The 27,799-nt window shown below is 36.3% G+C and overlaps 1 protein-coding gene across 1 annotated transcript in view; it reads right to left on the bottom strand.

Annotated features, from left to right (window-relative positions):
- Positions 1-27,799, bottom strand: part of cdh22 (cadherin 22) — a 166,373-nt gene that overhangs the window by 42,550 nt on the left and 96,024 nt on the right. The window contains exons 8-9 of the mRNA XM_088937318.1: positions 18,942-19,063; positions 285-402 (exon numbers count right to left, since the gene is read on the bottom strand). Coding sequence (XP_088793444.1) covers positions 285-402; positions 18,942-19,063 — 240 coding nt within the window. The remainder of the gene's footprint in view (positions 1-284; positions 403-18,941; positions 19,064-27,799) is intronic.

The raw sequence follows: 27,799 nt of genomic DNA, 5'->3' as shown, positions 1-27,799 counted from the left end.
ACCCAGACAATATTGGTGATTGAACTAAATCAACTTTTGCAAGACAAGCATCAGAAAGTAACATGAAACTTAACTGTATGTTTTTGGAATAAAACGAACAGGATAGGCTTTAATGTTTAATAATTACCCTATTAAAATGATGCACACTTCTAATTTTATTAAAGTACTGTATTACACCATATTTATTTATCAGATGAACAAACTAAGTATTGTACTTAATGGTGGTTATATTTTAAAAGCAGGTAAAGCATTTCATCTCTTGGTGACTATCAAGTAATTCTCACCTTTAACATCCCACAGGGTGAAGTGCCGATTGTTAGCAGCCTCAGGAGCCAGAGTGAAGTAGAACCGGTGTCCTGTCTGTGGTTCGTCCCTGTCAACGACGCTGATGGTGTGAATGAGCTGTGGGGAGACAGACGTGTCTCTTTATTAACCAGTTACAACAGGATCACCTGGCATTTGCAATCTCGATTGTATGACTTTTTATCAACTATAAACATAGAATCATCCATATTTGCCATGTTATAAGAATATGAAATTATTACAAACCACACGCAATTAAATCACATAACACGAAACTACATAAATTATATAAAAAGCTATCGCAATGCCATGTCATGACAACATGTCTTTACATTAGACATGGAAAAAAACTGAGCTAAAAATCAGTTGTATAATATATACAACACTGCTGCTTAATTAGCTGTTCATGTAAAACAACACATGGATTTCTTTAATAACAAAGGGAAATAAATCAGGCAACACTATAGGCAATTGACTTTAAACCCAGCAGAGCTCAATTACAGTTCAGTTCTCATTACACTCTTGTCAATAGCTTTGCATTAAAGTCACTCTACAGGGAGAAGGTGGAAGTAGAAATTAGGGGAAAAGAAATCAACACAGAACATGAACATAACAAGAACAAAATACTTCCAGCCATTGCTTCTGTTCAGAAAGAAGAAGAAAGAAGGTCAGTAGTTTTAAGTGGCTTTCTGAGAGTAACACTTTCAATACCATTAGAAGTTTAAATGGCACATTGCATCAATTCGCTTGTACTATCACATTGTACAACAAGATTCTCTTAATGTCCAGCAGAAACCCTAGTTAGAACCCTTTAAAAAATTTATTATGGAAGATGTCCGTAGTAATTCATCTTGTTTTATTATACTGCTTGTGGTTTCATTTCAACTTTAAATTGGTGTAATCATAAGAATTCATATTAATCATAATAAATAATTATATATAGTAGAATGACATAAACATTTTATACATTTCCCAGGGTAAACTGTGAACTAGTATAAATAATTTTAGCAAAAAAATTATAAGTTCAGGTAAAGCAGCTTTATGTAAAATGCTTTATGGAAAAGAAAATCACAGTAAGAATGCAAATATACAGTACCATAATACTGGTATATGATGTTGCATTCTTTTTTCCAAGGAAAGGTCAATGAATTATTTTTTTTCATGAATCGTGGTATTAATTCTGCTGCATAGAAAAATTGTACAAAGCACAGCATCAAAAAAAAATTCATCAGTCAGACCAAAAATCATTCATTATAAGAAGAATCACGCATTTTGATATAGATAATGCAGATAAAGTCCATTGCATTTTTCTAAAACAAGAATGCTTCAATTTTGTCTCTTAGTGTGAAAACAGAAAAAAAAAACAATCCTGCAGCAAATACACATTTACATCATTTAGTTTAGATTCCCTACTTTGCAGCTAACAATTTACTAACAAGTCACACATATATCACAAAATATTATTAGGTTACTTGTACTTCAGGGACAATTCAAGAAAGCATTCTTTTGTAATGCAAAAGTGTCCTGGGTTATTATCTGTTTTGACTGTCAACTCAAATTCTATTCAAATTATTAAATTTGAATTATTAAATTATTATATTAAATTCTTATTCAGCTAATAGGTGCCTTCAAGTTTGCAGTTTGGAACATAATAAGTGTCATTAATTTTATATTATTTCAAAACAAACTGCTTAAATGGCTTGTAAAGTTCTTATAAACAATAATTTGTCTATTTTGATTAATTTCCAAAACATTTTAGTTCTGTTATACAGCAGTATACATACACACAACAAATTAAAACCACATAAACAATAGTCTAATAAATATGCAAATTACCTACAGTTTAAAAATGATCGTGCCCTGGGTGGCAGTTACAGAGAGTGAGATAAATTGTGGAATTGCTCACTTTGCACACACAATTGGCAAATAGGGTTCAAGAAGCTGGGTTGGTTGTTGTTCTTTGTCAGCCTGGGGTAGCAGATCATCCTGTTAGGCAGTGTGTTTGTGGAGGATCTGTGTACATGAACCATATTCTCTTTATTAAAGTGTAAGTAATTATTGAGCTCAGGTTGGACCTACCCAATCTTTTACCCGCCCAACTTTGGTCCTTAATCTTCATGTCCCACATTCCTGGTTTTAGTTTTTAATTATATTTTTTAAACCATCGACAGATTTTTGGCCCAAGATCAAGTCTTGACATACTGTATAGTCTGACAGTCTGACAGAGCAACAGTTGAAGTGTTTTGCATTCCCTGTTTTAGTTGGAGAGCCTTTTTGAATAACCTTCATAGTGTCTCATCAGATACATTATTTTTCTAGTAAATATATTCACCATCGAATCTGGTTTGGCTTAAAATTGAGACTTAAAACCTTTTGTCTTCTGACAGTTGGACATACTGTAGCAACTGTAAGGGTGTTATAAGTTCCTTTGCTTAGTGCAGAAGACTTAGCCAATCTCTTTGAATTAACGTTTTTGTGTCTCAACTGAGATATTGCCATTCTAACTCCCTGGGACTATCTGTCTAGCTCTGTTCTCTTTAAACCTGCTTTGTAAAGTGAGCCTTTCCTCTATCCTTGAACACTGATTTTATAGCCAGAGAGCATCAAAGACGGGTACAGAAAACAAGATAAATGAAGAGTGTGTAAATGTATTTACAGTGATGGAGCGTTCAGGGACATTTTCAGACATGTTCCTTTGACAATTAAAAATCTCTTGAGAGACCAGGGATGCTGATGTTCGCAGATGTTTTCAGTGGCCTTGGCTGGCAGATGTGTCAAATAAACCTCATCACTGAGGGACTCAATGATATCCATATACTCAAATCACACAGTCTAGAAACCAACTGTCTCAACCTCCTTAATCAACACTTAAGCTGAAGGAAGGTGCCATGATTTTTAGCCTTAAAATCCTTAAAAATAAGACTAAAGTGCTTAGAAAACAATTCCATGCTGCTTTGCCATCATTTCTTACATACTGTAGCCCCACTGCAGTACTAATATGCAATGCATATTGCCCTCTGCACAGCATTAAACAACAGTGTTATCACACTGTTACTGCACCGTATACAAGTGGCCTTACTGAGCAATCAGTCTCTGCCTTGTTTGAGTCACATTGAAAAACGTTTTACAATGCTGCGTTTAAGCCTCTGCAAATTTATTATTTTATATAAATAAAAAATATTCTCCTGACTAGGAGAACAGATCTAGGTAAATTAATCAATGAACAATTTAATAAAAAATGTCCACTGTTTGTCAGAATACATTGTTCTTAATGTGTTCCTTGACAATAAATATTGAGTGCAGAACTACGACCTAAATATTCAATGGAAATTTTAAAATGATTTGTAACTGCCTAAATGGCCCTCAATGATTTTCCCTTTCAAAATGCAATGTAAAACCTTTTCTTAAGCAACCTTCAAATCAAAATTCAAACAAGCACCTTCTAAAAAGGATTCAATAACCTGAAAGAGGATTCCTTCTTTATTTCCATTTGCCTCTTTAAGAAGAGCGGTAAATTATGTTTGTGGAAACACTTTATAGTAGTTATCTGATAATCCAAAAATAAAATCAAATATTTATTGATCCATCCCACCGTTTTCTAACTCCTTTATCCAATACAGATTTCGAGAGAAGCCAGAACATATCCCAGAAAGCAAGGGACACAAGGCAGGATACAAACTGGATAGGACTCCAGTCTATTACAGGGCACACACACAGACACAAACACACACTCTCACACCAGGTCCAATTTTCTCAGAAACCAATGAACCTACAGTACCAGTACAGTATGTATTTGGAAGAAACTGGTGTAGCCAAAGGAAGCTCATGCAAGCACGGGAATAACATACAAACTCCACACAGCTGCAGTAGCACCTCAGGAATTGAACGCAGGGCCCAAGCACATTGAGGCAACAATGCTAACCACTGCGACATCATGACACCCATGTGATTCATGGTTAATCTCATTGTGAATTAAAACAATGTAGTTTTCTCAGTGGTTCATGTGCTCACTTAGAGTGCAGCTTCGGCCCAACAGCTGACATTCTTGGCTCGGGTCTGGGCCATACCATTAGTTAACTGCATCAGGATTCCACAAGCAGTGGTGCACAATAGTCTGAATGACGCTGGGCCAGGGATGGGGAAGGTCAGACAGGACTCTCTTGGTTTTCCTAGCAGACAAGTGACTCTTGCACCTTGCAGGCTGGAACCGGCCTCAGTCAGAGATACTCAGCTTTGCCAATAGGAGCTACGTCTCTTGTAAGTCTCTTTTATGACACTTACAAGGTATCAAATGTGTAATGGCTGTGCAAGTAAGAACATCATAACTACATTACGTTTCCTTCATTCATGTTTAAAGCTGAGTAATAAATGAGTGGTGATTTCAAATTGTGCACACATAAACTGTTTAAGAGATGATTCCTTTAATAAAAAAGGATAACAAACTGCCTCTTTTATCAGGAAAAACCCTTTTTAAGTTTGTGCTAGGGCTGGCTTTTCATTTGTATTTTTAATTTCTACCAAGTCGTAATTTATTATTATGCTGCAAACAACTTTTTATACCAGATTTGGATTTTCCAAAAGGAAAAGTGTATTGTAGTTTATAAAAAACGAATACATTAATTTAAAAAAATCATGCTTTAAAAATATTTACCTCAATCATTTATTTAGAACTTAAGTTTAGAACTTGCTCTTAAATGTCCCATACCAAACACAACATTGTTTACAGTATCTACTAATAATAAGTATAATAATATCTAAATGTTCAACAGCTTATTTACTGATGGGGTATTTAAAGTGCAGGTACTGTAACTCAGCCATTTCTATCATGATCACTTAATTATATTAGATAGATGTATCACTCTTTGTGACCTTTTAATTGCTTTCCACAATGGAAGACAGACAGAGAATTTCTTTCCCGAAACAGCCTAGGTTTCTCAAGGTCTAGCTCAGAATAAAAGTCCTTCCATTATAATCTGCAGTGCAATGTGAGGGACTAGAGGAGCAGCTGTGTTATTTTCCCAGGATACATTGACAGCACACAGAAACCTCAATGTTAGCATTTGTGGGCAAACATGTCTATTATGGAGGAAAATGCTGTGTCAGAGGAGAAAGAATGATTTGTATGACATTGATTTTTCTAAGCATGTAGGTTAAAGGGAAGTGCAAGTAATCATATTTGTAAACATCACTGCTTGCTGTGAGAGCTTGGTTTGTACTCAAAGAAGTACAAACAAAAAATGAAATATCTTTTTTTTTTCTCAGTGTGGCCCCATTTTAAAGGAGGTAGCTGTGTATTTTTTGGGAAAGGGTAAAGCTAACTTTTCTGTAGTTCATTTCCATATCAGTCCTTCATATCACTGTAAGCAGCATTGGATGCACCGGGTATTGCCTCCTTCCCTGATGTGTAAACAGTTTAAAGGCTTTGGAACAGTTTGCTTGAAGGAGGCTGTAAAGGAATAAAAATGAGGTATACCAGTGTTGTCCTTAAAGGGCAGACGGAGCATGTAGATCCATGCTGTTGTCTTTGAGACATAGTTTACCCTGATTGCTCCAGTTCACCTAACTGTATACATAGCTAACCATTGCTGGGGTTCTACCTGTGATGGACAAGTGAGTCATTCAGCGGCAGTATTGGCTTAGCAGAAATCAGGACGAGCTTCAGAAAGCTTGACAAGGACAGTAATGTATGCAAATAAGGCATAATTGTATCCTCAAACTACTAAATACCATACAAATATGGAATAATTCTTGTGGTACAATGCAGGGAGTGTCTGGTGTGGGGGGCGGAGCCCCATATTAAGGGAGAAGCGTTGCCGTGAAAACTACACCTGACTTGAATAAGTAAATGAACAGCAGGTGTAGAAGTGGTTTAAGGGGGGGAAAGAGGCAGCAGGCCCTCAGTCTTGCTGTCGCTGCAGATGTGAGAGGAGAAATGTAGAGGCTCTGCTGTGGGAGAGCCGGGCTGAAGCATGGCCGTAGCTGGTGAGAGACGCTACTAGTCGGGGCGATATTAGAAAAGCGTGCCGCTGCGTATGAGTGAACAAAGAATGACTAGCAGCTGTAGTAACACCCGTGAGTGGCTGGAGAAGAACGACAATTTCGGAGGGGGTTGTGAGAGGAATAGCCTGCGGTATAAAGAGTGAAAACGTCAGTTTACGAGGAGACTGACGGAAGAAACGGAGCTTTATGAGATAATCGAAAGAGTTAAAGGGACAGCATCCTGTAGGGTGTGAGAGCAGGGCTGTCGTGTCCGCTGTATGAGTGAGTTGTGAGTTGGTTTGTGTGGTAGAGGGACCCTCCCCCTGGCAATACATTGGTATCGGGGAAGTGAGTGGGGTTTATCTAGCTGCACCCTCTGGGAGTGGTGGCTGGCACAGTGAGGTGCGCTGGCAGCTGCATGGAGTAATGTAGAGATGACTGGGCACGATGTGAAGTGCGCTGGCAGCTGTGAGTTCACAACCTAAGGGCGTGCAAGCGAAATGCCAGAGAGGTTGTGAGTATGTGTTAGAGAGGGACAGTGTGTTGGGTCTCGGCACGGTGTGTAGTGCGGGAGAGACTCGGTGATGTAGGTAGTGTGTGTTTGTGTAACCCAACCTGGTGGCGTTGGGAAGAGGATGTCGGGGCTGGAGGCAGATCTGGAAGTCTGAGGCACTTGTTGTGGGTGAAACAGTGGTCTAATGGAGGAGGAGCAGGAGGCTCCAAGCAGTGAGGTTAACAGGGTGAACTTGAGACGTAAAAGTGCCCAGAATTAATGGTATATGGAGTCATGTACCCTGTTACCTGATGAGTGGGTCAGTGTGATCACCACTCTTGGAGGAGAGTGTCTGTAAGATAAAGAAAAGGAACCTAAAAAAAAGCTTATAAGGGGGTGTGACAGGGGAGAATGGGAGCCTGACCATGCCCAATGTGGTGTCAACTATCCCCATAGCCCCACATTCTATAAAGCATTTAGATTTGTGAAGGACTTTAAAAAAAAAACCCTTAAGGGGAAGCAGGTCTCAGCCCTAAGCTTCAGAGAGTTGTGTAACAATCGTGTGCTTCTGCATCATGACAAATAATGCAACACAATAAATCCAGAAAAGACAAGTACAATTCATAATAAATAAAATGAAGAGTATATTGTCAACTGCTCTTGCACTAGACCAACTTGCCAAAACACTGTTATGAGCAGAGGTACTGTATAACATTTATTTGATACTTAAACAAGGTTTTAAACCTAGTATATGGGAGTCCTAAATTTTCATAACTTTAAGCAGGTTCTTTAAAGGTGTGTTAAGTATGTAGTATTCCATTGCATGTCATGTACAGTATATGTGGGTATGCATGTGATGGAGGAGAATGTGTATTAGTCATGGGGTTGTGATACCCTGAAGGTAGACTAAGCCCTGAGATATGTCACTCTAGCCCAGGACAGACTGTTTGAATATGTGCATTGAATTGACAGCTCCTCCCTCCTCGGGCTACACTTAGTATTTCCATTTCCACCCAGCATTTCCCAGACAGATGGGACTATATGATACTTGTCTCACCATATTTACTCCAGCAAATACCATGGGGTCAACAGGATACAATAACTCAAACAGCAAAAAAACTTTACACTTTTTGGTTCTCTCATTATTCTGTTCTACACGGAAGAAAGCAATGTCAAATCACAGGATATTACCGTTATGAATTTTAAAAGCTGGAGCACTACAAGCCCTACCAGCTGTAAAGTACAGTAAGGGCCTGTACGTTTAACTGGAAGCTAGTGTTAAGATGAGAGCTTTTTTCAGTCCTGTTTGTTCACCCACTGAACACTTCACCAGTTACTGTATCTGCTTGAAAGGATCAGACTAAAGCTAAGAAAGCATGTAACATTACTGACACTAGCATTAAGACTTCCTTTAAAACACTCAACTTCGAACTCTTGGGTGTGATTTTAAACTACACCTACTGGCTACAATTTAATATAGCTTGAACCAGAGCATACATACTCATACTGTATAACCAAAACCATTATAAAATCTGATCGGTTGCTCTGTACTAAGAATCAGCTTGTAGCAGATAGTCACATGCAGAAGAGCAAAAAAAAAAAGGGAAAGACATCTTTTTTTTTTCATGTTGGCCTCTTGAAGTTAAGAAAGATACTGTACATACAGAATCAGGGAATAAAGGTAATTAAATACTAGCCATTGGGTTATGTTTCATTAAGAGCATCAGCTGAAACTGACAGCCAAACCCATTTGTCGATAATAGCTCTTGGAGAAACCAAGGTGGCACTGTTTAACAAAGCTGTTGATCACGAAGTACTTGGTTAGTTCAGAAATGAATGTAAGACTGTAGTCCTTGAGGGCTACAAAATCCTTAGACTTGTTTCAAATTTTGTCTCAATATTAAACTCATTTAATTAGGTGCTCAGGTACATTAAAGATAAATACTCCCAAGATAAATAAGAAAAAAAAGTATTTTAAAGCTATAAAAGGGGCAGTTGTCTAGATTCTAAACTAGGTAGTGACAAGTATTCTTCCTTTGTAAAGAAAGAAGAAACTGTCTTCTTCCTTTGTGCTTTTCTTTCTTCTGCTTCACAAAAACTGTCAACTTTCTTCTCTCAGCTAAATAAAAAGCATTTCTCACTCATTAAATGCACAAAAAATTAATGAAATTTATTTAAACAGTGTTTAGTCACTACCATGTACAATATATTCAGGAGAAATGTGCCACCTGAATGTTAGAAACTGGAGCTAAATTGCAGGAGACCTAAAACCTGTGTTTAACTCACTGGTAATGGCTCCTGACATGAAAGAATAAGAGTTGATGATTGCTAATGGAACCTCCATACCAGCTTTCTGCATGGCAGCTGAATGAGGGGTAAATGACATTTACAGCAAACCTTCAAAATGATCAGTGCTGTGCGTCTCTGCATCACGAGACACTTAATCTGGTTCTAAAACTTCTTCCCTAGCCATTTCCACTAAAATTAAAAAATAAAACTGCAATATCGCCGTTTAAACTAGATCAAGTACAGTGCATTTAATGGCTTATATTAATCTGATATCTCTGCCAGCAAATCCTACAAAGTGGCATCATGTGTTGGGATGTCAGCATTTACTGTACAGTATATGGCACACAGAATTAAGCAGAATCCAATTGTAACCTGTGTTTAGTAAGCCATTTATTCACTAAGGTATTGAATTTGCCCATCTGCCCAGATTTACTAGATCTGCCAACATGATATGGAACTGCTGAATCTGCTGCAGACACCTTCCTAATTAGAAACATTTTATCAAATAAACACACAAGACCTCTGACTGTTTTTAACAGTTACAATACATTATTATCACAGACTAATGCAATCAGCTTGAGCACCATAACTAAGTGTGAATGAAAACCATGAATGCAATTCATATGTAAGAAGAAATTAACTTAAAAGCTTTGATGAAACAATAACTGGGGTAATGAAAACAAGTATTATCTAACATTTAGATAAAACCTTAATTAGAATAGCATGTAGAAATACTCTGTTGCACTGCTGGAAGTTTGGAAGACCACAAAAAACAAAAGCATAACACTGAAAGCCACACCAAGCTAGTGTTTTTGTGGGTATCAGTGAAGCACCTGGGTGTTTATCACTTGACTGTCACAAAATCATATTATGACTGAAGTTTTGATAGTTGCATTGCCATTATTTAATTATGTCCCAACTCTGTTGTTCTACTAAACTACTTTCCTATGCATAATAAAGCACAGATTGCAGAGTTAATTGTTTTAAGCTGACTCTAAAGCATGTTAATTGCATTATTGGCATGACAAGAGAGCAGAGAGTTTATTCATTTCAAGTACTAACTGTTGATTAAAAAGCCATATCTTCTAAATGAAATTGTTTTAATCCCTAAACTGAAACCATCTCAAATTACTCTAGGTAGTCAAAACAGGGGAGATGAATCTTTGCAACATCTCAAAAAGCTTTTGTCTTATTTAAAATATAAAAATAGTATTGTGGCTAAGGAACAGTAACATTTTTGTTATCAGGAACAATATCTGGGTCAATGTCTTAGAGATGCACAGATATTGTGTGATAGTATATGACCAAAGAAGGTCATATAGCTTTTAATTAAGCTTGTTTCAATAGGTTATTTTCCATCCAAATAAGCATTTTAGTTAAATAAAAAGAATCATGGCTTATTAAAGTACAGTAAAGAGAGATGAACATCTTTTTGTGCCTGAAGCCTCCTAGTCCTCTCTAGGTCCTCTCAACAGACATCACCACAAGACTGGGTTTTGTATAGTGTACTCACATAGTGATTCATTCACTGAGTCTTTAGGACACATCAGATATGGAAAAGCTATTAAATTATACCTGGAAGGTATGTGTTGGGGGAGGATAGGGTGGGAGTGAGGAAGGTCTCTGTGTGGAAATAGAAACAGTCTCAAATAAGCAAGCATATAACTTGAAGGCTGCGTACACATTCAATTGTAAGATTCTGCGAGCTCAAATAGATTTCATTTTTGTGTTTATTTTTTAGAAAGGATTTTATGATTTTTATCCAGCTACACACATCAGAGCTGAGCTGCGTGTTGTTCTATGCACTCAGGATTCACTGAAACTCACAAAGAAGAATAACATGAATAAAAAAAAAAACTATGGATGCAAAGGAGCAAAAAGAAAGAATTATTAAAGAAAGTTGCAAACCTATAAGGGAAGTTTCAGTGCAGTCATTTTCTGTCATCACATTAAATTTACCTAATATGCCTAAACTGTTTAGAATAATGCACTACTCATTGTTTTCTACATCTAGATTAAGTTTTTGCAAAGTTTGCAACTTTATTATACCAATATCTTTAAAAAAACAGAAGCAAAATGCTACAAGTATTTATTTTAGATACAGTACCTAGTAAAGAAGCATGTTCCCTGCCTTTTTTTGCCTTTTATCAAAATTAATTTGTAGCAGTGAATGCAGAAATAGAAAACACAAATTAAATTCTGCACATGCCACAAAAATTATCCAGAAATGTCAACAACGATCACTAGGGATCTGAATGTTGCAGCAGTTCAACAAAGATGGATGTCCAAGGACTTTCAAATGAGCTTCAGCACTCAAAGGCCAGGCTTCAAGTCTCCTGTCTGCAAACAATACTCACTGTGGTAGTCTGTCCATGAACCAATCAGTCAGTCTTTGTGATAAACATGCCACTTACTATAGGTTGCCTGGTTACAGGGTTTACCAAATGATTGCAAGTGCTTTATAAAAAAAAGTGAAAATTCTATAACGTCGAATTAATGTCTTATAGTAACATTTTCAATAGCTCTTAAAGTTAACCCCCATATTTTTTTCAAATATGAAAGAGACACATTCCACACCATTTATATTTCAGATCAGTCCTAAAATCACAATCAGTCCTAAAATATCTTAACATCTTAATATCTTTCCTTTTCATAAAATAGTGTCAGTTAGCACTTCTGAAAATGCATTTTATTTTTATCATATGTATTGAAGGAATCTCAAATTAAAAGGACAACAGGAAAAACCCTTTACACATACAGTATTACACTGTAGAGAGGAGTCAAAACATACACAGGCCTGTCTGCCATATCAACTGTAAAGGTGGAGGGATTGGATGAAAGCAGCTACTGTATCTCATGCACATTAAATTTTGGTTAATGAAAGTAGTGAAAAAACACAATATGACAAACTCACCATATTTTAAAATGTTACACTGCTGTAAATAAGACACATTTTTTAAGACAGAAATGAACATAGCCTGTTCTTTTACAAGGAATGTGCACATTTGACACTGGCAGCAAATTGCAAGATCAAATTCAACATATTTAATGAAAAACATTGATACAGATGTTGTATTTTAAGTCATAAGAATGTAAGACATTATATATGTTAAGAACCTGGACAATTTACTGTATGTTGCTCCAATAAACCATATTGTACTAACACTGGCACATAATTTTTAAATATCCGATTACTCACTAAATCGTTTAGAACTTAAAGATAAGGTTTAATGACACAGGTCTATATGACTATTCTGTTTGTGGATCAAAATTGCTTCCTGTCTATTTTAATGACTGACAGAAAGCCAATATGCCCCCCTCATATGCTTCAGGCCATCTTGTTTATGCCGATCAATAGGCAGACAACACTTGCCATTAATTACAAAGCTAATGGCGCAGCTCTTTTCAGATCAATGTCGCCTCTGGTTGAGATGTAAAGGTACACAGGATGAGGAGGGGGAAGATGGCCCTGGCTTTAAATTACAGTATTCTGCATGCAGTAACATCCAGACAGATGCTAGCTTCTACCTCCTGATCTCATTTCATTCACCTACAGTAGATGAGAGATCACAAGATATTGCGAAGTCCAAAGTGGGATCCGCAATTTTAACAAAAGAGCAGATTACAAATGGAATAGGAAAACCCTTTTTATTACAAAAAATCCAGCCCTAGCATCGCGTGTCCGATAAGTCCATGTTCTTGGTCTAATCTGTCTGCATTAAAATCTGTGACATGACATTATACAGGTATAAGGATCATTGTATTTGAGACTTTCAAATGCAAAACTAAATCAAGTGTGCTCGGCGATGGACAGCAATTCAGTCCATTATGCACTACTACCTTGTGCCCTGTGCTTCTGGGATAAGCTTCTCAGTTGTGGCTTTTTGATCATGGATGATTAAAAAACTTTCTGAACATGGAATGCTGTATATCCGAAAATGGAGACAACTGATCAGCCTGAAAGACTTTCTTGTACAGGTCTGCAGCTCCCATACACAAAACACCTTAATACAAATTCTGATTTCCATTTTTAAAAAAAATCTGGATAACAGTGGGGGTTTTTTCCTAAATGTCAAATAGCAGATTTTTGCACACTTAACAAGGAGCTTTGCTGCTTTGTGTTAGCAAAGGACAAAAGAAGATGGGGACTTCACAATATTTCATTTTTTGTGTTCTTTATTCCCATCTGTTATTTTTTGTTTTGTTTTTGTACCATATGTCTCTATATAAGTAAACTTAAATGTTATTCACCGTTAAACTGTACAGAATCTGTCTTTGACGGATCTCCTAGATTCACCAAATTTTGCCATTTTGAAACAATTGAATTAAAACTTTAATTGGTTTCTTTATTCTGTTTTTTTCCTTCCTACTTTGATGAACCTGGCACTGCTTTGGCTCAGTGAAAGAGAGCTGCCCCACAGGCATGTGTGGGCCAAAGGTTTATAATTCAGCTGGGCTTTCCATCTTCGGCAGGGGGCTTCCTTAATGGATTCCCAGTGACTGATGGCTTTATTTTAATTATGTGTTAAAGTAGAGTTACAGATGAGATTGCTCTGAAGGGATGTATTTTCAGAGAGGGAAGGTCAGAGCAGAAGGAACTAGCCCAGAACACAGGAGAACACAGGCCTTTTGGAGTCAGGTGTGACAAAGACTGATAACCAGGAAAGAGCATATGGAGCACAAATGGCAGCTAGTCCTCATTATGTAAGTAGCACAGGTTTCTGGCATGACTGGGCCTTGTTTGTAGTTTTTTTTTAATTATCCAGTTTTCATGAAAGGATAACTGGCTGCTGGCGAGCTTAGGGCCATTGACTGTATACAAAAAAAAACAAATAAAAGATAATTACCCTACCAGAGGGGGATATACAAAGGTTAAAACTTTAGAGTCACAGCAATCTGAGTGTCAGATATCCATTTGGATTACATACATGGGTATCTCAGTGTAAACTCCTTCATTCTCCCCACCACTGAATCATGGTGCTTATTTAAACAGCTGCATTGATTGAAGCTGTTAGCCACTGGGCTACATACAGTACCATCTCTCGCACTATAATACTTCTAATTCTGAGTATTAAATGGTAATCTAAAGATCAGGGTTGGTACACATTATTACACAAATTAGTCCATATTCCGTATTTTATTATATTTTCAAAATATCTCTAAATCAGCATAAAGCATCCAATATTTGAAAAATGGGCAACAATCATACCAATTGTAAAACAAAATCCCCCAAAATTTCAGACCAGTGGCATTCACCTCTTTAGTAATGAAGTAATTTGAGAAAATTGTTTAAAGGCATGTTCTTTACCAGGTAGAACACCTACTGGATCCCATGCAGTTTGCCTGGAAGAACTGAATCTCTTATATTATAGATTTCTCATCAACCTTTTATACCATTCAACCACACTTGTTAGTAAAGAGATTACATTTTAATATTGAAGGTTGGATCTTAGATGTTTTCACCAACAGATCACAAAGTGTGAGGGTTAATGGCTTTATATCAGAACAGCTTTTGTTTGCTGATGCCTCTGTCATTGTCAGTTTCCTCCAAGTCATAGATACCATGGTGGACTATTTTGTTGAAAGGTGCAATAACTCCTTCCTTCAACTTAATGTGTCAAAATGAAAAGATATGATCATCAAAACAACCACCCATTGCAAAGCCAAGAGTCACTGAGGAGCAAGAAATTGAAATTGTCAACAGCTGCAAATATCTTGGCAGTATTGTTGATTACAAACTATTTTGAGGAAAACACAGATGCCACATATAAAAAGAGCCAACAGTGACTGTTCTTCCTGAGACCTTTCTGCTATTTTAGTGTGTGTAGTACCACAATGACTTTGATCTATAAAACTTTATTGAATCTGACCTAACATGCACTGTGGTAGCCGGGTTTGCTAACCTTAATGCACACTATAAAAAAAGACTGAGCAGGACAGGGAAGGTAGCTACTGTGGGAAATGTATTGCACAACAGCTATAGCTGTCAGACCTCTACAGTATTTCAAACAAATAGTGTGGCAAGCCTAGGGCACCCATTGGTGATGAAAGCATTCTTTCAGGACCCTATGCAGACAACAAAATCCGGAGAAGAGTGAGGAAAACACGGGGAAAAAAGCATGCAAGGGGGCTGGAAGGAAAACAGGGGGTGTCTCCATGGTGCACTAGTGTTCTGGGGGGTGAGTCCAAGACAAACAGTCCAAAGAGTGTCCATAGGGAAATCCTTGACAAGGCAAATGTCCAGAGCCGGGTGGTCCATCCAAGACGAAGACAAATAGAGTTAAAAACTGGAGCGGGATCCGGCGGAGGGTCGGGGGGGAAAAAGGGGGAACGGGACCAGGCGCTCCAGGTCCCGGACTCGGCTGGTATTGGAAACCAATGCAGAGCCCAGAACAGAGTGAACATCTGGCTTAAGTAGGGAGGCAGGAACCGGGAGCAGGTACACAAAATCAACTCAAATGTGAAAGAGCCAGAGCGCCCTTAAGGGGGAGGGGCTACAATCATGACACCATTGTGCAGAGAATGAGCTCCTTTCATTGGGGAGTCAGTTTACTCTACCCAAATTCAACTGCAACAAAACTACATTTTCCTTTATTCCCACCACTATTAACATGCTTTGACAAGGACAATTGATAGTATAGTTTACTTTTTTTTTCATCATACATGCAAGTTTCTTATTTGTTAATGGATTCATATTGTGTTAAATTAATGGTGTATTATGTTATGTCTCTTGCCTGCCTGCAAAGGAAAATTTCCCATCTGGGACAATAAAAGGAGAAGGAAAGGGAGCGGGAATGGGTCATTCACCCAAGCCCCAACACCTGCTCTGCTACAATGAAATAAAAACAAGCATGAAGGGAAAGGAAGTGCTTATAACAGTCACTACAGTAACTGGTAAAAGACCAGTTTAGAAGCTATTTTTATTCTCTATAGTACAAAATTAGCTCTGTAAATCTACAAGGGAAAAACAAAGGAAAAAAGCTAAATGTATCACACAAATGTAGTGACATATCTTTAATTTATATGCATAAAAGCTTTCTAGCTTTAGTTTTAAAAAGGTAGGTGTTACTAAACTGATGGATTTAGGCATGACAGATGTAATATAAATACTATATACTCTGCAATTAAAATAAGAGTACAAAAATAAAGAACTCTTTTTTAATTTAAATAAGGATCTTGTGAGTCTTACAATTGAGTCACAATATAAACAATTTAGTTGTAAAAAATATACAGTACAGCTTATGATCTTTTAATTATTCCACTAAGTCATTAAAAATTAATGATAGCAGGGATTTCCTTAAGCTCTGAATTTAAAATCTAAAAAGGACCAAAATGCAATGAGAATCTGCTAGGATGTCACTACAAAGCTTTGATATATTACCTTCCAGAAAAAGGAGCTGAAATATTGAGTAGAAAATTCTTCTTTCTACAATATAGCCCTTGCCACTAGGGACTTTGTGCCAAACCAGGCAAAGGAGCATTCCCTTGGCACACTGCCCTTCCAGGAGTCAGCTGTCAAACCAGGGACAGCATGTGCTGTATCCACACTGGCACTTTGCTGCCATGCTAGACTGGCTCTGACTGGCATTTAGCCTGCATCACTCTTATCATCTGTGGATCTGTTTTATTTAAGTGATGCATGAAATCAGCACTTTCCTTCCATGAGCAATTAAAAAAAATCTGAAGAACTCTGCCAAGCAAGAAGTCCCAAAGATGTTCATCGATCTTACAATGCGCTGTTTCTTCATAGAAATTGAGATCAAGAATTTGTTTTCCTTTAACCGCCTCAAGATAGATAGATATATATTTTAAAAACAACACAAACCTAAAACCTGCAGTTTTAAACTAGACACTGAAGAAAGGTTCCTAACAGAAACATTGTAACAGCTTTGATATGTTGAAAACATTGAGAATATGGTTCGAAGTTGCTTTAATTGACTGACCTTGTACTCTAACACTCCAAGACATGCTTGCCCTTGGAAGAACAGATCAACCTGTTAAGGAAGGGTCCTATTGAATTCCCTAATGATGGTGGTAAAAAGTCAAATCACAGAACCAAAGACTGTTATCTTGTCTGCCATTCCAGCAGGCAAGAGTTAACCTGCAAACTAAAAACTGTCCCTTGACTGGCTGCTGCTTAGGCAAAATGGGCTTGCTCACCATGTGGATTGAATGTGGATGGGACGGTGGCAGTTGTTAATATTACTGACTTTCAACGCTGTGGTCCTGGGTTCAGTTCCTGGGGTGCATTGGTTTCGTTCCACAGTACAAAGACAAACTGGTAGGATAAATTGGCATCTAGGAAAACTGGGCCTAGTATGAGTGTGTTCGTATCTGTGTCCATGTGTTCCCTGTGATGGACTGGCATCTTGTCCACCATGTGCCTGTTGCTTACTGGGCTAGGCTCTGGCTCCCACACAATCCTGAATTGGAAGCAGCAGTTACAATAGAAAATGGATGGAAGGATAAAATACCAAATGTGCTGAAAGTTACATTTAAAAAGAAATCCATTACAGTTACAACTTTCACATGTAAGGATTTTTTTTACAGTTGGAAGAAACTATATTTGAACATTTACATCTACATTTCTTAATTTTTTAATCACTTTTTAAAAGTAATTATCCCCAACACTGCCCAGCAGCCACTTGAAAGAGAATTGTAAGAAAAATATTGTGCTCTAAGGGCCCTTTATTTTGGAATCATCATAACGTAACTCCTGTGAAGGTGGCTCAAAAAATCCTAAGCAATTACGAACAGTAAGCAACACTGTTACTTTTACAGTAACTTATATTCCAAGTACTTTACAGTATATTATATAATATTTAGGAAAATAATTTAAACAGCTTGTATACATTATTCTAGATTGTACTCTTGCTTACATATACTGTACCTTGTATTTTTCAATGGATGCTGAAAATTAAAATAAAAAATGAAGATAAACTTTTTTATGTTAGAGAATACTGAGGCAAAGCAAGGTCTGAGGATATACTGAAAGGGAATGTTGTTGCCAGTTGTTTCAGATAGCACAGTGCATGATTCTTTTACTTTTATTTTCAGCATTTATTATAGTCAACCTGAAAAAGACAGCATAAACAAGCCAAAGAAACATTTCAGAATAATATGAATTTAGTGTTGCATCCTGTGTAAAGGTCTGAACCTTTCCAACCTATCTCCTAACCACTCTAGTACAATTGAGCTTTTTGATTGCAAAACAATAGTGCCAACCCAGTCAGTCCCATGGCAACTACAGTGACAGACACTTCTTTCATAAAATTCAATTCCAAGGCCTCTTAAGTGCTGGAGATGATACTCAGTAATATCCACTGGCATTATTACCAGTTTCTCAGCTCAACTGCTTTGTTATGGAAAGGACAGCTTGTTCTACTCTGCTTTTAAAAGCATTGGATGAAAACAGAGTTTTCTGAGACCTTTCAACCATTATGAGTTTAAAAGGACTGTATTACACAGATATTTTCTAGAGAGTAAAAGCTGGTTATGGCTGCTTATAAAGCAACTTAAATTTTTGTCATTCAGTTGTGGTGAAAGGAAAAAAATGTTATACAGTATACAGTAAATATGTTTTTCTAACTGGTGGGAGTTGTTTCATAACATCTTAAAAATACAAAAATACAAGAAATTCATAGTAAATTAAATGTAAAATAGCTCAAATTACTCAAATTTGGCTTATACTGTAGTTTGTAGTGGTTTCAGAAAAGGATGTACAGTACAGTATTAGACGCTAGGGAATGGTGTTTTGAAAGCAGTGTCACACACCTGTTTCCAATTTAGCAGTGGTCAGTGGAAATACTTTTTTTTGTTTTTGTTTCCTGTACTGTTCTGTGATATGGAGGTCAAAGCTCATTGTCTGTGCACCTACCTGACCAGGCTTGGCATCCTCACAAATGGAGGCTTCATAAGGAGTGGCCAGTTCAGGAGGGTTGTCATTCACATCCAGAATTCGAATGCTAACAGAGGTCTTGGAGGACTGGGATGCGTTGTCTGGAAGAAGAGAGGGAAGAAGAGTATTAGAATGAATCTGGAAGAAGCTCGACAATGAAATTTCTTCTGAGAGATAGTATACACAGTCCAGGATCATCCTCTTAGACGGCGAACATGCTGCATTACAATTACATCAGTGGACTTGAATAAGTTCAAGTGACAGCTGAACTGAAACTGTGCAGTTCTATTATGGTCTTATTTTAAAAGATGCATATTCTTTCAAACAATAGTGAACAGGGTTGCTGTGCACCAGTCATATTCCACATATATGTGTTTGTCTTGAAACACGATGATAAGAGTTTGGGGAGGTTTGTAAACTTGCAAGTGACTTTAACACAGTGAAATTTAAGTAAAAGCTGGTAAAACACTTCATAACTAAAGATATTAGCCAAAGGTTTCAGATACTTAGTGATTGATTTGATTAGCAGCTAACAGGCATGTATTCATAAAGGGTGATTATTTTTTGGGTGATATACTTTACAGTATGACAATAAAATATCATTTAGTCTCAACGACTAGTCATCGTGCAAAGTATTGCCAATACTGGATCTTAGATGACAGTTCTTTCTACTGGTATTAAGAGGAATTTCTCTCTACAGACAGCAGGCACCAAAGAACCAAAAGCCATACTTGCTGGTAGTGTCACTTCTGTCATTGCATGCACCTCTGAATAGGGGCCTAGTGGAAAGTGATACTATTGATGTTTCTCAGCAAGAGTGCTCTGTGATATACTGTACTGTACAGATCACAAGGCAGACATATTTGCATATTGGTAAGTCATTTAAAGCTTTCAGCAGAACTCATCAAATATGATAACAAATGAAGAGACACACATAAATAATGACTTGTTATGATTTTGGCGAGTTAGGGTGGCATAGTGGTGAGCAGTTATCAGTGCTGACTCACAGCTCTTGGGTCCAGAGTTTGATTCCAGCCTTATTCACATGGGAATTCAGTGAGTGCTATGGTTTCCTCCCACCTCCCAAAGATATGAGAGCTAAGATTTATCAGCTATTCTAAATTGCCTTGTTCTTCACTACCCTGCAATATACTACTGTCCTGCCCAGGAAAAAAGTAATTATGAGCTCTCAATCCAACCTTGTGCAGTTTGCTTCCAGGTTGGTCTCAGGCTTGCTGTGACCCTCACTAGGACAAGTGGCTTACTTTTACTAGATAGGTGCAGATGGTAAAGAAATAGTGCTACAGTGCTACAGATCAATGCATCAGTACAAGATTTTTAATCTGCACAACATTTCTAACAGACACTATATCCTATACACATCAAAACGCATGCATATAAGATAACAAAAGAAAAAGTGTGAATTATTGCAGTTTACGACATTGATAATATATTTTTCATGAGCATGTGATCCAGTGAACACTATTGCTTTCATTGTCCGAACATCTTTAAACTAGGATATCCGCACACAAATACCTATGATGTCCTCCATTAACTTTTAATTTCAGAACTGCTTTTAATGAAGGAATGTTTATTTTTCTTCCTCTCCTGGGATCCCTTTAAAGTAAAAGCTTATGCTTGGTCAGTCTATTCATCTGGGAACTTGTTAAATATTATTGAAATAAATTAATATACAGTACTTAATAATTGATCATACATGGCTTTCAGTCATGTCCTTGTTCAAGCATGAGGCAATATGTCTACAACATATTTGTTTTTAAGTTCATACTCAAAAGATATGTTAAGGGTAAGATGCTGAACATTTTGCTGTGTATTTGAATAAGTTGAACTAAAAAAACTTTTACATGGCATTCCAAATTAGTATAACCCTTAGTAATTGTTTACCAATCAGTTAATTGGGCATCAGCTTTTCCTAGTAATTTTTTTCAATTAACAATTTTTAATAACATTGAAATGTTACAATTAGCTCTGGAACATCTTACAGAGTAGTGAGAGATTTATCTCCAGATTAGTGTCGCAAGCAAGCTTTTCATCTGCTGGTGGATTCAGACGACAGCATGAATCACATCTGTCTGAAAGCTTTGTGTGATTAATTTTCTCTTATATGCAAATGAATATGAAAATGCTACACCTGAAGGCTGACCTGAAGTGGCAAGACATGTTTCATTACACACAGGAACCTGAAGCACTCAAGCATCTGCATCAATTCTCTTTAAGTCAGGAAAAAGTTTTCTTTTTCATTTCTGTCTTGAGACCTGTCCAGGTGAAGGATGATCTCATGCTTCTGTAATACTGGCTAATGTATGCTGTGTTCAAAGTATAAGACAATATAGGTCACAAGAAAATAAGAGCAGGCTATACAGTATGTACAATAAAATACAATATGGTCTTGACATTTGCAAAGGCTTGATGCAGAGAACTGTTGTGAATAGCCAAATTATTCTACCTTATAATCAAATTATTCTACTGAGAATAAAATAAAATTATTCTACTGTATAGTCTACTGTATAACCGCAATACCTTTGCATAATGTACAACAGTACTGTATATAGTACTTATGGGTAAAAGACATAAGTAACCATCCTTTATATGATAATTAAAGTACTATGCATTGGCTTTAAGTTAATATAGATAACTAACTTTCTACTTTGATTGTTAATTTTCTTCTTTAATTATGTTGCTATTCCATCAATTTACTCATTGTTATTTTAATTTCTCTGACTTTAATTGTTAGGCAGCTGGTATTGCACATTTGCACAAAAGGGGCTATATACAGTATAGTAAATAACATTTGATTTGATTTTGATTAAAAGGCAACAACAGTTATCACAAATTCATTGTCATCAGTTAAAATAACACAATATATGTCTCTCTCTCTGCCGCTGTGATTAGCATGCCCCACTGAAATGAAACATCGTTATAAAAAACAAGACAATGCTGAGATAAGGATGCTGGGTAGTGGGTACTTGTGCAGGCGATAGAGTGAGGCTCTCTCACTATCTATATTCGTCTCACAACCCTAGCCTGTTGCAATGCTAATTTGAAAGTTGTGCTTAGCAGCCTTCAGTTCAGTTTCATTCCACTCTGCTCTTTTTTCATCCAAGACCCCATCAACCAGACCGAATTGAAAGTAAGCAAATTCACAAATGTTAAATTCACCCATGTCAATTCCTTAATACTAATAATAGCATATATTAATTTATTTTAAAATATTGTATAGGATATTATGTGTAAAATAAAACTTTCCTGCAAAGGTTCCCCAGCGATCCCAAAAAAAGGCGTGGTGGATAACATACAGTATACAGTAGTACTGTACATCAAGTACCAGTAGATCTATGACATAATACTTTTACAACTGATAGTGAAAACACGAAAACACTAAGTTTTACAATCAAGATTGGAGTGCGAAACTAATAGAAGAGATGAAGCACTATATAAAAACTAAATTAATGAAGCACTATATACAAACTAAATTAATAAAAATCTCTAAATTAAAGTAAATAAAATCTAGGCTAGCAATCCTAAAACAACGAGTAAATGAACTTTTTCTCATTCCTGTAAGATGAAGTTTTTAGCTGCATGCAATTTTAGTCTTTACCACCAAATCGCCTACTTCTTTCACTAGCCTGGTTGCTTTCTTCATTTTGGCTTTGCCTACATGTCCAAATACAATGTGTTCCAGGTCCTTACCCATTGCAATTGATTTCAGAAAGCCCTAAAATAACAAACTAGCAGCCACCAACATAAATAACTTATTTGAACATTCAAAATCGAAAAATTGTAAAACTATATACAGTATACATATGAATATGTATCATTATTGTCTTATAAAAAAGCAAAGAAACACTATTCTCCATACAAACCACTGTATCAAACAAAAACACATACATACAACTTTGCAAGTGTTAAATGATCGTAAACAATTTATTTTAGCTGCATATATAACACCATTTATAAATACGTTTTAGTTAATAAAACTACTACTGGAGGTTTGATTGATGAGTACAGGTGTAGAAGTATCTTTTTGTCAGATCTTGTTAGATCTCAGAGGATAACAAAGTTGGGTATGGTCAGTATTGGTACGGAAAACTAGATTGCTGCTGTGACAGGCTTGCATGGACCCACTAGGTGGCATTGTTTTCTCTAGACTAGAATTTCCAGTTCAATGTTCCAGTATGGTGAAGGGGCAGTCAGTAATGAAGGTTTCATCGTTCAGATTAGACATTAAACTCAGGTTCTAACGTCTTTGTCATTAAATATCCCATGATAGTGTTTGGAAGAATAGGCAAGTTAACGTTGGTGTCCTGGCTAAATTCCAGCCTGTGCTTGCACAATCTGGTCTAATTTAATGGTACCTTCATTTAATTAGTGAAGCAATTCCCCCAATTTTCTACCTGATCTTCTATTTGGGGGGAGGGGGGTAATGATCTATAATTCACAAGCAGAAGAAATATGCAGCAATTGTTGGCTACTCATTGCTTCGCTATGTGGCTTCTGTTAGACCATGTGGTAATGTGAGTGAGAGCTATGCTGACGCTCCACAGGCACTGTGTACTGTAGCTCATCCTCCTAGCATGTCAAGAGTTAAGTAGCTCTGACAGGTGAGTATGTTAATGGAGTACGTTGACAGGTCCCGATTTTCTTGGCTGCCAGATTATGCCCAACATTTACAATAATTAATAGCAACCAAAACTGATTTTTGTTTTTCCTTTATATAAGGCTCTGACTTTTTCAAAGTATCTCCGTTTGTGAGTACTGCAGAAAGAGGAGATAGGTGGTAGGCAACGCAGAGAGCGAGGCACTGAGAGTGACTGACTCATAGAAAAACAAGAAATTAATGCTAATGCCATGTGTCTGTAATTAAGCACGATTTTTCCTGAAGTATTGTGAAAATCTGAAACAATTTTTTTTCTATTGAATTTTCCTGACTACTTAGCTGACACTATTCTGTTTCCCTGCTCATTTATCAAAATGCTTTACTGTGAACCTAAATGCCTCAGTTAGAAGGTTTTTGAGGATCTGCTACTGCAACTGAGTTGATCTCTGTACTGTTGTCTTGAAAGCATCTCACTCAGGGCTCCTTCTCTCCATACGCAAATGGTGTTGCCAGCCCGTGAGCACTCATTTGCATGTTTATACACCAGGTTTAAACACAAATCATTCATTGCAAATTTTCATTACATATCCAAATTCTACTGCCAGAGAAAAATCTCCAGATTATTAGAGAGGGTTGGAAGCAAAGTTAAAGTCTTCGTTAAAGTCCTAATTACATTTCCCAGCACGTCACCAGCTAAAGCATCTTCATCCTAAGATAATTAATTTTTAATAGGTTCCTCAATCTTACAAGTAAGACCCCACTCAAACTACTTTACAGGTAATAGGTACTTCCCTCCACCACCTCCAATATGTAGCACCCAGCTAGATAATGTGATAGCAGCCAGAGTATGCACATTATGCCACCAAACATCAGTTATCTATGGCAGGAGAATGGGGTAATAAACCCAATTCAAAGATGGGGATTATTAACAGGCCATGATTGGTAAAGGCAAAGGGGAAATTTGGCCAGGACACCAGAGTAATACTTGGGAATTTTAATGACCACAGAGAGTCAGGACTGGTTTTATGTGTCATCTGAAGGATGGTTCCTTTTTTATAATATAGTGTCACTCTCACTATAATGGGGCATTAGGACCCAAACCCATTCCAGTGTGAGTGCCCCCTATTGGCCCCACTAACACCTCTTCCAGCAGCAAATATAGGTTTCAGTTCCTTGGTCTACTCACATCTTCTAAGCTTCTGTGGGTTGCCAGTTGGGCCAGGTGAAAAAAAAATGTTTCTTTCTGAATAATCTCTTTGATCTTGGATGCCCCTGGATTCCTAGTTACTAGTTCCTAGTTAGACCATCACATTTCATAAACGTGACTCGCAATGTTCCCTGTCACAGATAAGTGGTTACTTTAATATTTTTTTAAATAAGGATGGATTTTACCAAACAACATACTGTTATATACCTTTTCGTCTGCAGGTAAAAGTGTATGATTCAACATTACTGAATGCCATACTATTTTCTCTGATGTTTCTATGAAAAGCATGTTCAGTGGCTCTTTTAGCTAAAATAGTTTTTTAGCCCAGTAAATGTAATTCTCACCAATAGAAAATTACACACAGAAAAGTTGAAAGAAGTGTTAAGAAGTAAAAAAATATATATAGCTCACACAGATTATATCAAATATTACTTTTAGGTCTATATAAAATTAGAAAAAAAATTAGTTTCACTAAATGCAGGTCGAAGACCTGCTACAATTACTGTATTTATGTAACATGCCTGTAATTTTACCTTTCATTGTTGCCATTCTGTTATTTTTAGAAACTCTTAAGTCTTGTGTACTGATTCTCAAGCTGTCCACATACGTTTTTGTAGCGAAAGTTTATACTTAAAGCTGCTTTCTATCAAACATTTCCAACAGTAACTACAGACGGGCCCCTTTTTCAAACATGGGTAAGATTAAAGTCCCTGTAGTTGGTGGCTCTCTATCTTCTGCAAATTGTCATGAAGAAAGCAGTTTGAAGTCACACACCTACCACAATTACATTATATTTCTACAACAGGTCACCAAAAGGTCTTTAAAAAACAAATAGTGGGGAAGAAAAAAGTATAAATACATTACCATGAACAGCTATGATCAGCTGTTGAAGTAACATACCTTCATACAGTACTTTCACCACACTTTGACCTTTCCTCTAAGTTCCCAGAAAGGAAAATGTTAGCAATTAAAAAGCCATCAGTGAATTCATTGTTGTGAAGTTTCCAAATATAAAATATCTCATTCTTTATTTGAATGTGGTCTTATATACAGTAGTTAATTTAGACAAATGGGAGTATAATTATATTGTTTGTTAATGAAATTGGATATTTGCGTGGGGCAATATTATTGCATATACTGTAGTAATATGTTGTGGCAGTATTATTTAAACAATAACTATTCAATTTAAATGCAATGTTATCCCATTTAAACACACTGATACCTCATTTAAAAGATTTTTTCTCTATTCTGTTAATAGGCTTCTATAGACCTGTAGGTCCTGCCTTATTATACTGTATATTTTAACTACTAGTTCTGACATGTGGGGACAAAGTCAAAAGACAAATATTTAGAATAATTTTGGATTTTGTGGGTGGCATTTATTAATTTTACACTTCTAATATAATTATATTTGTATTTTTTTATTTCCAGACAGGAAGTTTCCGACATCTCACACCTTAAAGAATTCCACGAATATCAGCTTAAGTATCAGCATCGTTTTTACAAACTGCCTTCATCTAGATAGAATTATTTACACCACTGTTTTGAAAGTGACCATTTAAACAGTATTAAAATATTTTAAGTGGTGCATAACTCAACAGTATATATACAGTAACAGTAAATTGCAGTGTTAACTATTTAAATATACTGTATATATTAATCTAAATATACTGCAGACTTCACTGCAGACTACAGCTACAAGGCAACGTAGAGTATGTGACAAGGTGATTTAAATCTCTACTTTTCAAAAACTTTTATTTTAATCTGAACTCATTTTATGTTTTATATGTTTATTTGCTTTTAAATATTAGATGTTTTTAAAACCACTGTGAATAGTATACATACATGTTTAGGATTTTATTACTAAATATATTTTGTATAATATAATTGTATGAAGTGTTATTTCTTTCTAAAATATTTTTACTATTTATACATAAATACTAATAATTCTATATACTGTTTGTAATTAAAAATACAGTAATATTATTAGTGCTATACAGTATTTGAAGTTGTGGTAACAACATGGTAATGACAACCTGTCTCAGCAATGTAATCATTGTATTTAATGAAATTGTTGCTCCCACAATGTGCATATAATATGATTAGTGCAGAAAGCACTAAAGCATTAACTCCATAAAGACTGATTCATGCATTGTTACAGTGGGTGTTTTTTAGGGTTCTGTCATATGAAGAAATACACTCATGAACAACTATTGTTTAACTCTTGTGTTACTATGTTTAGATTAAAATTCTAATTACAATATTTTTAAATATTACATATTTTAATCTGAGATTAAATGTTTTTAAATCTCAGATTAAAATACTATGTTACTATGTTTTTTATAGTGTTTGGCTACAAGAAAAAACATTGTAAAGGAAAACAACACAACTGTAATCGACACTAGACCGGTAAGATCAAAACCTCCTTGAAGAAATCAACATCCCAATACACTCTTTTGATTATCAAAAACAAGTGCCATAAATCCTAAGCATTTCTAAAGTTAGTAACAATTTTACTTTTGAGTAAGATTCATACCAGTTTGATTTCACAAAAATAGGCTATTCAAGGTAAATTATCCAAATAAAGTTATTATTCAAAGTGACAATCTCTATTCATGACCAAAATTAACTTCACTTTGGGAATTTTATAGAGAGTAGAATGCATTCCACAGTTCTTCAAATGTGATCATTTTGTTTTAATTTAATATTTGAGGTACAATTACTATATACAATGTAGTTTGATTTTTTGGGCAAGTACACCTTCCAGTGAATTTACGGATTGATATGATAAATGTTGCCTTCAGTTTTATGTAGCTATAATTGGTTCCTATATGCTCTAAATTGTTAGTAAGCCCACATTTTTTCACATTTCTAATGACTGAAGCATACAGTTGTCTGCCATTTGTAAAGCATTCCATGAATTATGTTCAATTTTCATTTCAATGAAACGACGGCACACTTTAAAATTTCATTAGAGAGAGAAAGAGAGGTACGGAATATAAATGCTGCCCT

Source organism: Atractosteus spatula, chromosome 19 (genome assembly GCF_055471065.1).
Source record: "Atractosteus spatula isolate fAtrSpa1 chromosome 19, fAtrSpa1.hap1, whole genome shotgun sequence".
Taxonomy (NCBI): domain Eukaryota; kingdom Metazoa; phylum Chordata; class Actinopteri; order Semionotiformes; family Lepisosteidae; genus Atractosteus; species Atractosteus spatula.
The sequence above is the reverse complement of the archived record's forward strand: the minus strand, read 5'-3'. Positions and strand labels throughout refer to the sequence as shown.